The sequence below is a fragment of the Mytilus californianus genome, unplaced genomic scaffold, assembly GCF_021869535.1.
Source record: "Mytilus californianus isolate M0D057914Y unplaced genomic scaffold, xbMytCali1.0.p SCAF_6, whole genome shotgun sequence".
Lineage (NCBI taxonomy): Eukaryota > Metazoa > Mollusca > Bivalvia > Mytilida > Mytilidae > Mytilus > Mytilus californianus.
The window spans coordinates 109,683,340-109,700,146 of NW_026262712.1; the positions used below are offsets into that span (position 1 = coordinate 109,683,340).

At 32.8% G+C, this 16,807-nt stretch overlaps 1 protein-coding gene across 2 annotated transcripts in view; it reads right to left on the reverse strand.

Moving 5' to 3' along the window:
* The window catches only part of LOC127704847 (uncharacterized), a 42,462-nt gene extending 27,976 nt beyond the window's left edge, over positions 1–14,486 (reverse strand). The window contains exons 1-10 of one of the 2 annotated variants that reach the window (XM_052209071.1): positions 14,343–14,486; positions 7,768–7,859; positions 5,937–6,080; positions 5,384–5,615; positions 4,796–4,871; positions 3,353–3,520; positions 2,820–3,026; positions 1,997–2,276; positions 786–903; positions 285–385 (exon numbers count right to left, since the gene is read on the reverse strand). In XM_052209071.1, coding sequence (XP_052065031.1) covers positions 285–385; positions 786–903; positions 1,997–2,276; positions 2,820–3,026; positions 3,353–3,520; positions 4,796–4,871; positions 5,384–5,615; positions 5,937–6,080; positions 7,768–7,852 — 1,411 coding nt within the window. In that variant the 5' untranslated portion in view covers positions 7,853–7,859; positions 14,343–14,486. The remainder of the gene's footprint in view (positions 1–284; positions 386–785; positions 904–1,996; positions 2,277–2,819; positions 3,027–3,352; positions 3,521–4,795; positions 4,872–5,383; positions 5,616–5,936; positions 6,081–7,767; positions 7,860–14,342) is intronic. The other variant, XM_052209072.1, reaches the window with a different exon arrangement.
* Between the last annotated feature and the right edge of the window lie 2,321 nt (positions 14,487–16,807).

Sequence of the window (16,807 nt, forward strand, 5' to 3'; positions counted from 1 at the left end):
GTTTGCGACCAATAATGAAATTCCTAAAATTACCTTATTCAAAAATTAGCCACAGTCACCCAATCAACTGAATTCTTCTAAGTTTATTGTGCTCTTAAAAAAAGGGACACTTTTCATGCAAAAAAGCTGTGTTTGCTGTGTTTTTTTTTAAATTAAGTAATAAAAAATTGTTGGTAAATATTGAACAATTCGGGCTCATACTTTATGATAACTTTTAGCCGCTGTAAATTTTTTTAAAGGCCTACAGATTCAGAGAAATGCGTCTGTACCGAGTGAAACCATACCTGTAGTCAATGGCTTGATTGTCAGTCCTGGTGATATTCCATAATGTTGCGATAGTGCCAAAAATGAAGCGCCATTTCTGAATTTTACAAAATCACCAAACCTGTAAAAAATGAAATGATTACATGTATTATGACAACAAATTATTTATTTGCACTTTAAAAATTAATATAGCTTTGAAATTTGAAATGGATTTGTTAGTGGTGGGAGAAAATGAAATAGTTTTGAGCAGATGTAAGATATAAAATGTATTGTATAATAATAATATGTAGCTTCTATGATGGGATGTTTCTTTTGTCATCAGAAAGAGGTTTTTTACGTTTGGGCGTTTCACAGCCAACCAAGTATCGTTGTCGGCAGTGCAACCTTTTCGAATTAAAACTTTATAACCACCGAGGGAAAACCACCCCGTATATATGTATCTTTCCCTTGGTTCGAACTGGTTTGCTCAATGTGTGTTCCCACATCTGGATAGTAATGTGTAGTCATAACTTCATACATACTTGAAAGAATTGGTGGTTCCATATGATTCTGATAAAAGACCACAGTGGTTTGCTTCTATCGTCCTCGTACAGTACATAAAAAGTGCTTTACGTAAACATTTTCTTCTTTCATACAGTTCTAAAACATTCAAGAAAACGTGTTGGCATTCTTAACTGTACTGCAAAGACATGTAGACAATATATCTTATACATAGATCAAATAATAACTAATATTCGATCAGAATTCAATTTTTGAAATATGTGTTTATTTATTTACCCTTTTTATCAAATCTAAATCATCAACTGTTTCGGAAGAGGTTGACATTCATAGATTTACTTGAAATACGCATTTTTTAACTGTTTACCTTATTTTTGCTGTTTCTCTTTGTGAAAAAATTCTTATGTGATTCTTAAATCAGCCACTGTTTTAAAATAAGCCGCTTTTAAGTATTTTTATTATTTATTTACTTCCATTTACATTTAATTATGGCTTGATGGAAATCATGTAAACTGAACATCAATGAAAGTGTAGCTCCTGTTGCTAAGAACAGTCCTTGTTGTGTTAAAAGCAAAGGCATTTTACTTAATGCTGAACCCCTTCCCGTTAATCAAAGATAAAAATTCCGGAATTAAGCCTTATTCCTTACATTTTCCAGTAATCTATTTATGAATCTCATTACATGCATTTCATTTTTAAATGTATGGTACACTAAGGTAAAGAAAAACTTAAATCAGGCCGTTGTTTTTTCTTTTGAATTGTTTCACATTTTGTCATGACTTAGCCTGTTACAGCTTGTCATACGGCATGGGATTTGATCATGGTTGAAGACCATACGGATACCCATAGTTGTTAACGTTCCTGTCCCTTGGTTACTGGTGGATAGTTATCTTGCTGGCTTAGCATAATCTGATATTCAGTAGTTGTTGTTTGTTGATGTGGTTCATAAGTGTTTCTCGTTTCTCGTTTTTTATATAGATTAGACCGTTGGTTTTTCCCGTTTGAATGGTTTTACACTAGTAATTTTTGGGGCCCTTTATAGCTTACTGTTCGGTGTGAGCCAAGGCTCCGTGTTGAAGACCGTACTGTGACCTATAATGGTTTACTTTTATAAATTTTGACTTGGATGGAGAGTTGTCTCATTGGCACTCATACCACATCTTCTTATATCTAAATCTCCTTATTTTTATACAAGAAGATACTTGAGATAATAAGTTTTAAATTAATCGTTTACCCGAAATAGGTCTTTTAAAGTACTCTGGTTTAATAAGTGCATCAATTGATGACAGTTTATATTGTATAGGCGCTGGATTTTCAGCTGCAGATCTCGCCCATTCTCTTAAACTTTCTGTTGATCCTAAAGTGAAGTCCCCGGATGGAGGACTCCCACCAATATAATATTCTCTTTGCTCCTTTTCCGTGTTTGATACCATTTCCCTCATTTCTTGATTATTGGTAACACCAACACTAAACCCTCCACTTACTCCAAAAGGAGTAGAAAGCTCAGCTGCAGCCTAGAAAGACTCAAATATTCTATATGTTGTTGTATTTGTTCTATAATATTTCAATACCAGTTTGCAACACTTCCATTGAAATTAATGGGGTCATTGACGATTAAGAAAACACAAACTTGAAAGAAAAAATCCAAGATTTTATTTAACATCATCAGTCAGAAGTTGTGTTTCTAAACTTTTTTTCAGAAGTATATATTTGTGTTAGAGCGTAGTACTTTAAAGATGTGTGGACATTTTTTAAATTCTTACAAATTTTCTCAGAAAGTGACATCCAAACGAATCATTGCATGACTTCAATAAGTTAGAAAGTCCTTTTTCCAAAGTTTCTATAGCCTTACTTTACGTGTTTTGAGTTGTGAGTTATAAGAATTAGTGGTAAGCGAGAAACACCGTCGGCCCGTGTGGCCCGCATCTCAAACATAAACTAAAGTTATATCTAAATAATGCGATTAAGACCAAATCAAAACAATTACCCTTGAGCGTGTTTTTCAATTGAATGTCAATTAATAGCTATCTATACCAAACAAATTCATTTCAACTCACCTTTACCGAGAGGCCAACAGATTGAAATCTATCTAGATCAGAATTTTTGAATCTGAATTCTTGTACCGCTTTTGCTCCCATAACAACCTCAGTTGTGTAATGAGTTCCGAATTGTTCAACTAGTTGAATATACCTCTGCTGTATTGCATCTTCTTCACAATTCTCACTCGGCAAGGCTCTGATGTTGTCTTCCAGAAAATCACTCAGCTGAAAAAAAGGGAAAAACAATTTAAAAATTTATCGAATTAGGAAAAATCATTTAGTGGATTATATATTTACTTGAAACTTTCTATCGGGTCTTATAATGTCATGAGTTAATGTGTGTTCGGCGTATTTCTCAAATTCCGTCTTCATCAACCTGTTTTCTGAACTGCAAAGATATCTTATTATGAATATTTTTGCAATCAAAATTCAACTGAAAATGGAAGAAGACGTTAACAATAAAAGTAAAATACTTCCATAAAACGTTCCAATGGACCTTATGCTTTTTACATTGCATTTGGACATCTAAGTTCCGTAAATGTTAGACATACTTTGGACATTGTTCCAGCTGAAGACAATCTAGCTTTGTAAACATTAGCTCTACCAACAATATCTAAGGTCGTTGTTTCTCCTTTTGTCATTTCTTTTACTGTTTTTTGGTAAGAAGTGCTGGCCATAAAACTTCCACTGAAACCAAAACCACTGGCTTCTGCATGGACCTGACGAAAGAAATACAAAAACAAATGATTCATATTTCATACTATTTATAGTACTAGTATCAGCTTCGTGTTAAAGCCGATATCTTAACACCCACGAGTCTTAAGATATTTTTAGTTTTGCTCATTTGGTGAGATTGTTACGCATTATAATGAAAGAGTGAAAGTTGTTCATTAAAGAACTAGGTCAAATAAACATATCATAGATACCAGGATTGAAAATGTGTACGCCAGAGAGTCCTCAAGAGACCCATCAGTGACGCTCGAATCAAAAAAGCCAAAACGGCCAAATAAAGTACGAAGTTGAAGAGCAAGAAGCATTCAGTGCTTTTTTTAGACGACAACTGATTTATTTCGTTGCACTATTATTTTTACTGTCACATTTTTTGTATACCAAAATATGATTATGTATTATTACGGATATACTAGTATACCTTTTTAAAATGGATAGTCATAGTGTACCCTTGAAATATTGCAGTAAATCATTTCACTGAAAAACTTCTTAAAATAACAATTCATGAGAACACTGTCCTATCATCATATTTAATTTGTTCACAAACTTGCAAACAGAAATATTAATAATAAATGTGCCCAATCTTTCTTGTGGTACATTGGCTCCAGAACTATATCAACGCTAATGTTTTATCGGTGTTCGAGTACAGAATTACGCACTAGCATTTCAATTTTAGTCTTAAACGACCAATTTGATCTTAACATCATTTATAAATGTTAAGTCTTGAAAAGAGTTTAAGTTTGTTTTCAGTTTTTTAAATTGGTAAATTGAGTACTCTTCTGACATTTGGTTTGCAGTCAATCCAATACTGTTCAGTAGCTTTCCAGACAATTCAGTATGTTGTTATTTCGAACAGGTAAATAACAACTCCTAAACAGTCTGAACATAAACTAAACAGTCTGAACATAGATTGGACAGATTCTTATTGACTGCAAGCTTATTGTCTGAACAGTACTGAATATACCGCAAGTACTTAAACTGACTGGAAGACTAAACATGATTTTATTATTCAGTCTTTTAATAGCTGTTCAGATCAAAATGGCTGCTTCAGCTCAAAATAGATTTAATACGATGAAACTGTAGATGTGACTCCTTGTTCACGCATATTAACATAAATATTGTACAATTGAATTGAATAATATTCTTCAATACAGCATCGAATACACTTTAAATATTAATATTAATATTTACATTGGATACAACTAAAACTGTGTCCATTGTGTTCAATTTCCAAAAGTAAGAACAGTATTAAACGTTATACTCACTGACACGTCGACCTGCAGCATGCTTTGGTAATCTGTTTCAGTTTTAACTTGATGATACGACGATCCGAACGACGCACTGATCACGGTCATCAATGAAAAGTTGAAAATGTATAAGTATGATTATTGTGTAAAAAAATAACTAAAATAAACAAGCATAGACAAAACTACAAAACATAATTTATTGCAATACTAGTGGTAATAATTCTAACAAAACAAATATCAAATTATGGACACTTTTCTTAGTTCATCCTAATTTGGAATATAATTAGAATTGAATAGATATTTCGTTTTAATGTAATGTAGATATCTGATTTACGAGTCATAAAGTACCAAACACAGAACTAGTACATACAAACTATATACTAATTTCGTCTGCAGTTGTTTAATTTGTTCACATTTTTTTAAGAACAGACTGCCTGACATGTTATTTTTACATTAGTCTTAAAATTTATATTTATATATATTATATATATATAATGGCTACAGTAAAATTTAGAGGTAAGAACGAAACATATAACTAAATAACCATCACTGGCTTTATATAAATTATATGATAGTTATTTTGAAGACAAAAGGAACATTTCAAACCTTGTCTCAGAAATAACGTCAACGTTGTCTGGAATTCTGTATTCGCCGTCTGCAGTAAAACGGAAGTTAAATGGCAAATCTAAGACCGGAAGACGAAATCCCTGGTCAACTTCTCCTTCGTCACTCACTGGGTTTCCTTTGTATATATCATATCCTCTGCATATGTATCCTAAACCAAGGCGCGAGCTTGTGGCTATAAACGGAGTTTTGGCCTCGTTTTTTCTTCTGAAAGCTAAAAAAAATATTATTCAAATTTTACTTAATGAAAATATCGTTTAACTTAATTATACCTCATGATTACTTGTCATACTGAAAACTGCAACTTAACACTTTACGAAAACGCCACAAAAATCTGCACATACTGCCAACATAAAAAACATGTTTTAAAATTTAAATATGAATTTTCTATATCATTGCACAAGACAATATTTCAGAAATGCATTTGCCTAATTACATTTTAATATAAAAAAAAAACAATTGAACTTAATATAAATGAAATGATGTTATTCCTCCAGTTTTACTCCTGTCTATTATGAAGATAGAATAAACATACCTTGAGTACTTCGTTCCTCTGCTTCCTCCACCTCTGCCTCAGCCAACCTGTCAGGAAGTCCTAAACTTTGACTTGCGTTTATCATAGTACTCGACATTACCATCTGTTGTCGACGAAAACCATCGACTAATTCCTCCATTGATACTGTTGTATGTCAGGTTTTGTTTTAAAGGATATAAAATTGAAATAAGATAATATAAATAAATATGAAAATGTCGCTTCTCTAGTCCTGAATTTTACGAATTTTTCAAATTGCAATAACAAAGATACTGAATTAAAGAAACCTGCTATTGTGTACATATACCAAAAGGGAAAAGTCGTTCACAGCAATAGTATTAATTGTTTCATTGCATTTAATGAAAATGAGTATTTTGTGGCACATCCAGCCCATATTTGTACTTGTTTAAGGGAAATGCATGCAGTAATCCTCTGTCGATTAAGTACTGAATTGTCAAATATAAGTCTTAGAGTACAAACGAAAAGGCTATGGATTTTCATAAAATTCTTTATGATTAGCATTAAAACTACAAAAGGGTACAAATCGTTAACATAAAAAGTGAATGTATACCCAAGGGCTACATCTAAACAACATGATTACTAAACAAAACTTTTATGGATTAAATTATCAGAGGCCTGTAGTTCAGTGGTTGTCGTTGGTTCATGTCTGTCATAATTTTGTTTTCGTAAATTTTTTTGTCATAAATTAGGCCGTTAGTTTTCTCAGTTGAATAGTTCAATATTTTTCATGTCGGGGCCTTTTATAGCCGACTATATGGTATGGGTTTTTTTTAAACTTTGGTGGATAGTTGTCTCATTTGCAATCATACCACATCTCCTTATTTTTATAATGCAGGTATATTTTTAAAGTTGAGTGTCCGGGTGGTCAAGTTGTAAAATGTCAAGCATGTGCATGTTACCCGAGAATTCGTTCGTAAATAAACGAATGCACGTAAATTTTGTTTGAATGGATAATTTTATGAGGTCTTTTATATTATATATCAGTCAGCTATTTTGTGTCCAACTTATTGTCGGAACTGCTGTTAATTACATTTGACTAAATGGCACCGGTTAGAAAATATTTGTTTCGACATTCGTTTCTAAGTTTCTTATAAACTATCTTTAATTGAACGGTTTGAAGCGTATTTATACATCCCGCGCCGAAAAACGGACGCCCAATCAGCAATGGTTATATTGCCTGACAGAAGTGCGGGCGACTATATATGTTTCTATTTCACCAATGAACCCATGTGGTTTTGAAAGCCTTTCAACTGTACTTTCCTTTTTGAAATGTCGACAAAAATTCCTATGTCATCTGATTGAATTAAGTTCAGAGGTCAAATATAAGCAATATCAATACAATCTCATGGACGAAAGTAATTAATTATCCCTGCTTTCAGCTTGTTATGCAAAATATAAATCGAATAGTGTCGCAAACGAATTAGCATACTTGAAATGTCATTTCAGGTTTGCAGTCATTATTTGAGAGTGAAAATAATACCTACCTGCAGACTAGTCTGTTTTATAATGATAAAGTTCGAATAGCGTTTGCACCAAAATTTCCGCCAAGTAGTCGACTACATGTTGGCTAAAAAGAAGCATGGTTTTCCGCCAAAAAGTCGAATAGAAGATTTCATCTACATTCCGTATAGATTGGGTCAAATTGGTACTTTCTTAAACTCTAGTGGTATGCATATTCGAGACTCGACGTACAGATGTACATGTAAAGCCTTATTTCAAGTGTTATCGCTGACTAAGTAGGCTACCTAAGGTATGGTAAAAAGTATAAAGTTCATTCTAAGGTGCTTTATGAATTTGAAATTTGTGAACTTACGAATAGGTGCAGCTGGAATGTCCGAAAACATAACAAACAACAAAAATACAGCTTGGAAAAGACAATCCTGTTGACCAAACATCATCGTTCTACTGAGAAAATGAAAAAGGACATAATTACATGTATACATTTCATATATGGCATATTCAATAACTTAAGGTTGTGTGTAATCGTTAATTAACAAAGAGACCGGAAGAATTTCTAGCGTGCTATATGTTGAAAGGGGTAAGTCGAATTCCTCATGTATTTGTTTCAATTACAGGATCAAAACTTAAATGTTTTCAAATTGAATATTAAGGGCATCCGATACAGTTTCACGTTATATTGTCATTTTTATAATTTTGAATTATGTTGTAGGCTTAGGCGAGTTTTAACAGAAATCACCAAATAAAATATAGGTCGCCGTGCTTGTTTTCGAGAAAATTGAGGCTGAAAATTGTGCATTTTTGCACTTTTCTAAAAAAAAAAATTAAGCAAAGTTATAAAAATTTTGGGTTAGATATTCTTCGTCATAAATTGATATGATTGGATTCAATCTGATGCTGTGGTAAGTAAAAATAAGGGAAAAATAAATCCCTGCAAGAATGACTAGTTAATTAGTCAAGCCATGCTTAAAATTACGGATAAGATGCTCAAAGTGAGATTTTTTTTTTTATTTGAAAATGTGGAAATCGAGAGGTTCTTATATTGTCATTTTTCGCATTTTTCTACATTAACTGTCTTTTGTTATGCTTACTCAAATTAGCAAATAAAAAATATATGTCACCGTGCTGGATTCGAAGATAAATCGCGATTTATTCTAAAAATTGCGTCCCCCTTGGTAACCTCAACGTTAGCGCGAAAATGCAAGACGTCGCTGGCTACAATTTCGACGTCTGGACCCGCTAATTATCCCTGTAAGGTTATCGGCGATATTTTTTCAGGTATATATATTGCTTATAGATAGCTACCTTAAACTGATAATATTGTTTCCGGAAATAAAAACTATGTGTATCATAAATACCTCTCTCTTTTTATTCTTTTTATGTTCCAACTGAGAAACTTTTCTGTTATAGTTATTGCGAACTGTTTAATTATTTTTAAGGCTTAATTTAAAGACTCGTGGCAATTAAGAGCTAGACATGCCGGTACTGTACACACTCGTGTATTGTTTAAGACCATATGTTGACCTCTAGATGGGTTTTTTTTTGTTTGTATTGGTTTGGTGGGCTGCTGTTTCATTGACATACCCACAACACATCCTTTTATTCACATTTTAATCTCTTTTTAAGAATTTCACATGTATTCATAAACTCAAACTGTTATGCGGGTGAATGATTACAGACGAAGAAAATTTAACAATAATTTTGAAATTTGTCTTAATTTTTGATCTGGCAAAAATGATTGAATTGATATCTGGAAGACTGGACATGTTACCTATACATCCCCTATAACTTTGGTTTTGCTTTCTGTGTCCTTTTTATTCCTCTCCCAAATTGTCAACATATACCGTCCGAAATTACAATTTTAAAGCAAGTCATTTAAAGCATTTATAATCTGCTTGTAAATGTTCAGAAATACCACATAATGTTGTAGAAACCTCAATGTATAGCTGTGATGATTTTTGCACAGATTTTAAAAGTTGTATCATCGTTAATAAATGGCGGCATACCATAATTACCGCGTCCTCTCATATATTGGATGTAAATAGATGGAATAAATTGTGCCTTAGGAGGAAATTTTCTTCTTGAAGTGTTGATGTTTTTCATACAAGGGATTACAATGATTAAAACTGGATTTTTGCGCTATCTGAACTTTCGGTATGAGATTTTAAATATCATGACATAAATTGATATTGACTTTACTCAAGTGCGCTGTAAAACTATTTTTGTGTGCTGTCCGACATACGGGCTGACAGAAAATCGGATCCAAATCAAAATTCGATCAGGGATGAATGATAATAAAAATGATAATTGGCATGCTTTATGTTAACATCAAAAGAGTCAGTCGTCTTAAGAATACTGACTATACGATCTTTTGTTGACTTCATTATTGAAGACCTCACAGAAGCAAGAGCGTAGAAGTTAACGTGTGAAAGAAACATTTTAATACGGTAAACTACACGCATGACGTCCCGCCGAAAGTTACGTTTTGTGGGAATTCGAACGCTTAAGGATGTTCGCTCCTCTTGTTTTTTAATTTTTGCCAAATTTTCGGAATCCTCTGGTTTTATCCATGTTTGGCCATTAAATAATTTGTCCACTAACCCATACTTTTCTTTTCATAATTTTATTACATATAGTTTAAAAGCCATATTTGAAAATCTTATAGAATCCTTGTTATTTTTTCATTGTTTTTTAAAGAAAAAAGGTGCCAATGTTAAATGTATGTAAAATCTAGAGAGAATTGTTTCCCGCCAAATTTTCAATGGCTTATATCTCGAAAACAAGCACACGGACCCTACATTTTTTTCTGCTTTTTCAGTTCATTTATTTATATACTATCAATTTATAATAGTCTTTTAAAAAGCTTGTTATTTTGAAACAGAGTAGCGAACATCCTTAACGTCGCACCCAAGAGTTAACTCCAATGAAACTGTATCGGATGCCCTTAAAGAGTCTATATCATATAGTCTAAAACAATCAACAATTTAAAATTTTCCATATTTACATTAAATCCAGACGTTATTCAGCGCTACATACAAAAATAAGATGTCGGTTTTGCGTTGTCTTTAGGTGATTGTAATTTGGTGATCTGTTAAGAAAAGGCCATAATATAATTAGTATATAAATCAAATATAATCTAATGAAATGTTTGTAAAGATTGAGACTTTTTGAAAATATTTCTGATTTGAAATAAATAAAGGGGAAATTAGCCCTACTTTTTTCTGTGCAATAAATTTAATAATTTAGGTGTTCATCAAGTTTATCTCTTCATCTGGAAATGTAACGAGCTATGAGAATATGTAATATTGAATAATTCTAGAAGGGTTATTTTTCGCTGTGCACTATATGTGATGGTAGAGGACAGGGTAAAGGGACACAGGGAGAAAGAGAAGAAGGGTGGGATAAGGGAGATCAAATGAGAAACTGAGAAAACAAAAAACAAAAAAAAAACATAATTCGATATGTTTTCAAAAGGTAATGCAATTTATAATCGAACCTTATCAAATAAAACGTCTTGTCGTGTGAGAGAACCAGGTGAGAAAGATTGTAAAATAAAATAAGACATTTACAAGATATTTTGTTAAAAATGCATGAACAAAACTGTATTTTTTAAATTTTTTTTCATAGGGGAAAATATATTTCTGGTATGAGAAAGGATGATAAGAGACTCAGAGGGGGAAGAGAAAGAATATTATCCTGTCCTCCCTCTAATATGTACACAGTGTAAACGCGTCTGATTAGTGGCTAATTATTTATTTTAATAAAAAGCTTCATGTGAATTTGTTGGGCAATACTTGAAAATTAATTCCTGGGGCACGAATATTTTACATGACAATTTCCTTGTAAAAACACTATTGAAATAAATGATCTTATCTGTCTTCAATTTTCCTCAGAAAATTACAAAACGCATCACTTCATGGGATTTCCATATTGTATTCAATGCTTCCTCGATTAGATTAAAATGATTGAGAAAAAAAACGTCAACTTAGGTACAAAAATAAACTTTACATATTTAAATGACAACTTCTTGTTACAATACTTTTATATTCACAACCTTATCCGGGTCATCAATATATTGTGTTGCTATTAAATTTGCGTGTTATTTTATTATGTCCGTAATAAAAGAAAATCATTGAACAAACTCATCTTACGTCGGGAATGTCAAAAGTTGTTACCCTGATTATTCTATCAGCATGTGAACATCTTAGGTGCATAGAGACGAATTATAAAACAAAACACGTGTCATTTGAACGTTAGCGTATATTTGACAGCAACCAAACGACACAAATAACCAAAATACATCTATGGTTCCACTATGGCCAACATTATGATATGACATAAGACAACAGCGGACGATAGTCCATCCTGTTGACAGCTACGCTGGGTTAGTTTGTCAACCATTCCCCTTTTTAATCTCAACTAGTGGAATAACAAAGGGTGCATAACAGAAATTACAACAAAAATCAGTACAAGAAACGCATAAAAACTCTTATATAGAGGTACAATATATATCAAAACAAGTATAAACAAGTATAAACAAAACAGTAAAAAGCAATAGTACGCTCAGATACGAAAGTAAGCTCAAAGAGATTTACATGTTGATATAAAAGCATGCCTATAATTTTGGTTGCTGTACTTCATAGACGAGACTGTTTATACAACAACGTCGTGGACAGTTTAGGAAGACGCGATCTTGTGAAATTCCCAGAACAAACTTTGTATACATACAACATAAAAATGTAGAAAAAAAAAAAATTAACAACGTACATATGTCTATGCTATTTGACCAAATCGTAGACTTTGTTCGAAGCAGTCATCTTTGTAATGGGATAATTTGGGGAGAGGCAATTAAGACTGCAGTGCGACTCATCTAGACAATTATACATTTAAGTTATTTTGACTAATACTTTTTAAGACAAACGCAATAGGATTGAAGGATTTACGTCGATAAGAAAGCAACCAAATAACGCCATTAAAAAGACATTCTTAGGTCAAAATATCATCTATGATCAATATTTTTTTTCAAACTTTTGGCTTTGAAAGTTAATAAAACAGAAGAAACGTAAGTTTCATCGAAAGCAGCTAATTTCAATGTTTGATTTATGACGTCATTTAAAAGTTGTTTGTCCTTATGCATTCGATTGTGTCTGTATTTTTAAAATCTCTAGACTGGTGAGTATACATAAAGAAAAAAAGAATTATGATAAAAGATATTTTGAATATTTTATTGAGACGGCATAAAAGAGTAAACATCTACAAAACTTAAAATGTTTAGGTGTATCATACGTTATTTATCCTATCACAAGGTCAAACAGTACCGCTGCTATAGTGGGCACCGTATAACCAGTATATAGAGGTTTTTTCTGTATTGGAAAAATTCAAATGATGAATACAAATAAAATTAGATTTTTTAATGTAACTTCCCAGCTTATAAATTCAGAACTATATAGACTTGTAATATTATGTGCAACTCTGTCAGGAAACGTTTACTGCAAGTACTGCACAGAAACCTTTCAATGTCCATTCAAGGATCTGTAGAAGGCCTGTTGCAATCTGCCAATCATCCAACATAACACATAGTTTTAATTCCTGTCATCATCTCGGTCCTGAGACCCACTTCACAGAACTTACCTATTGGATTCTCGTCCTGAATATGCATGAAATATTAGTCACTGGACGCTAAGCAATTGATATATAACACTTCTAAACACATTGTAATGAAACATTTTAATGGCCACTTATACCCTTCACTATTTATTAATCATTTTTGGCGAATTTAATTGTAATAAGGGGGAAGCCTATAACTATTTATCATTATTTTCCGAATTTTAGATATCGTATAAGAATTGATTTACCTTTCTGTCAACATTTACCTTGAATCACAAGTAGGGTCTATGAAAAATACAAACAAGGAAGATTTTCATTTCAATATCTTCCACCCTGTGAATAGATATTCTTCAGAAATATATATTGTTAAGAAATCTAGGTTAAAGTACTTTTTAAAAATCAATCACATCAGATCTGTAATACTAGTTACTTTAAAACCGTATTGTGCATTTGTAGTACTTTTACAAGCAATCAACAAATCATAAAACACTCAGGTGGATGAATTTTGGAAGATTATCTGTGAATTACAGTGCGACACTGTGAGACACAAGAATCGGTGTTTAGAGTATGGTAATGAGTTCCCTTTCTGTGAATTGTAACACTATTAGTATTTGAATCATCTAAAACTAACTAAACAAAGTAAAATAGATGGCTACACATTTGGTAAACAATTTAATATGTGTGATGTATATTCAAGTTTTTATAAGACATTGCCATACACCTTCACGAAATGAAATTAAAAAAAAACTGTGATACATGTAAATTAATGTTAACGAACGATAAACTTCAAACAAAGACTTATATATATAGGTTAATTCAAAACGAGGTTAGTGCATTTAAACGGACAAAATCAAACGTTAGACTTTATCAACCAACGGAACGAACGGAAAACAACTGTCATATTCCTGACTTGAGAAAGGCATTTTCGGAAGAAAATGGGTTAAAGCCTTCAGTGGCGCGGATCCAGAACATTTTATAAGGGGGGGACTGACTGCCACAGGAGGGGGCCCGCTACAGTCATGCTTCAGTGATTCCCTATATAATCAACCATTTTTTTCCCACGAAAGGGGAGGGGGGGGGGGGGGGGCTGGATCCGCCTATGGCCTTGTTTTATAGCTAGCTAAACTTGTAATGCAGTTGTTTTTAGTTCCGTTAGATTGACAAAACGGGGTGAGCAACTCAAAGAGATATAAAAGGTTTATGTGACAATAATAGGGATCCAGCAGTCAAAACTTTGTAAACACCCATCACAACTGACTATGAAATTCATATAAGAGTGAGAAAAATAGTTATGATATAACAATTTACAAATTCTTTACTTACAAACTGCAGTTCTGTCTTTCATTTAGTCTCCTTTGAGGAAATATATACAATTACCAAGACTGACAATAAATAAGTCTTCTAAGAATAACTATCTGTATTCCTTATACATGGGTTTGTTCTTTACGCTCCAATACGTGACATATTGTACCCGTACAAGGAAATATTAATACAATAAACCATTACAAAAGTACCCTTTAATACTCCTATTGATTTAATATTTTGAAAGAAAAAATATCTCATACGAATTTAGCAACATGCGAAAAAAAAGTTCTCAGTCATGGTTCGACTGCCTTTTCTATGCTGATTTTTCCTTCAAAGTGTTCTTTTACTATGGTGTATTCATTGTTTTGTTTCTTATGACAGAATTACATTTATTATGAAAAAGCTCGAAAATGTTAATGTTAATTTATTTTCTTCATTTAAGTTTTTTTAATACGTCTACATTTTCAGAAAATAATTCATTGATACATCCTCATATATATTTCTGCAATTTAAAATATGTAATTCCAGTGTAGTGTAGTGGTTTAATATCAAGGTCTTGGCTCTGTGGGTTCTTTATGAGAGGTTGACGAGGATCAGTGATGACGATGGCGGCGACAACGATGACGAAAACGACTACCACGATAATGAGATCGACGACGATAATAACAAAATGCATAAAGTAGCAATGTTATCCATCAGACCAGAGAAAATGTGTTACATTCATTTAGAAATTAAAGAACCTTTGTGAGCACGCTCACATACCCCACTCAACAAATTGTCACTGGGCAAACAAAATGTCACCAGATTCTTAAGTTCAAAGACTCATATATCCTACAAAAGTTAAATGATAAAAATTACTTGTGGATATGCACATCTACATATTAATATGTCCTAACTTTCTACAAAGTTTCATAACATTCTGTTGTGTAGTTTCAGAGGAGTTGCAATGACAAACTGTTGCAGTAGTATATTTAGGCCAAAGTTCTCAGTTCAAAAGGGCATTATTCCTAAAATAATAAAATGCTCCGCTGGGGCGCAGCTTGATACGACCGCAGATGTCGAACCCTGAACAGTTGGGGCAAGTATGGACACAACATTCAAGCTTGATACAGCACTGAATTTGGATTGTAATTAAATATTTGACACAGCATAGGTTTCTCACACAGAATGAAAGTGGTCTAAGAACTTAAACATTTTTAATTTACCTATTCAAACCATATCATTATTATTTGCTTTTATATATAAATCAGAAATAACCAATCTAAAATGGAAAATTTTAAAGAAAAAAAAGGAAAAAAAAATCCCCCCCCAAATTTTTTGAACCCCCTTATGATTCATCACCCCCAAACTCAATCCCAGCTTTCCCTTTGTGGTATGGTACCTTGCAGTACAATTTCAGAGAGATCCATACACTTGAACACAAGTTATTGTCTGGAAAGTAGAAAAATGCTTGTTTTTTGTCCCTTTTTGACCCCTAATTCCTAAAATTTGGAGGCAATTACCCCCAAAATCACTCCCAGCATTCACTTTGTGATCTGGAACCTTGTGATACAATGTCAGATAGATCCATACACTTGAACACAAGTTATTGTCATGAAACTAGAAAAATGCTTGTTTTTTGCCCCTTTTTGGCCCCTAATACCTAAAATTTGGAGGCAATTACCCCCAAAATCAATCCCAGCATTCCCTTTGTGATATGGAACCTTGTGGTACAATGTCAGAGAGATCCATACACTTACACACAAGTTATGTCTGGAAGTTACAAAAATGCTTATTTTTGGCCCCTTTTTGGCCCCTAATTCCTTAACTGTTGGTACCATAACCCCCAAAATCAATCCCCACCTTCCTTTTGTGGTATTAAACCTTATGGTAAAATTTCATAGAGATCCATTCACTTAAACTAAAGTTAGAGTGCGAAAACTAATGTGTCTTCGGACGACGACGACAACGACGACGCAAACGTCATACCAGCAAACGTCATACCAATATACGACCACAAAAATTTTTTTGCGGTCGTATAAAATTGAATCATAATTTCCTGTCGATATGCACATCTACATATTATGTCCTTATTATCTACAAAGTTTCATGAAATTCTGACGGAATGATGGACGGACGGGTCAAAAACATTATACCATATTAAATAATTTTACATATGAATATAAGCATCCTTTTTTCATAGGTATTAACCATACCAAGATTGACTCGGCCAGTGAAAGTATAACTAAGAGGTTAGAAGGAGTCTATATCATTTGAAATTTTTGACTACAGCTCTTTGTCACCGAAATTCAAAGGGACAACCCACATTCACTTGGGAATAAGGTAAATGGTTAAAATATGTTATATTTAAAAGGTTTTGACCAGAATCATTGACTTCAGTTTTAACTTAGGTCGTGAAATCGGAATGGATTAAACACATATGAGTGATTAACATTGATGAAACACATTTAGTCTGTAAGATGTTTGGACCATGCCTATGACTC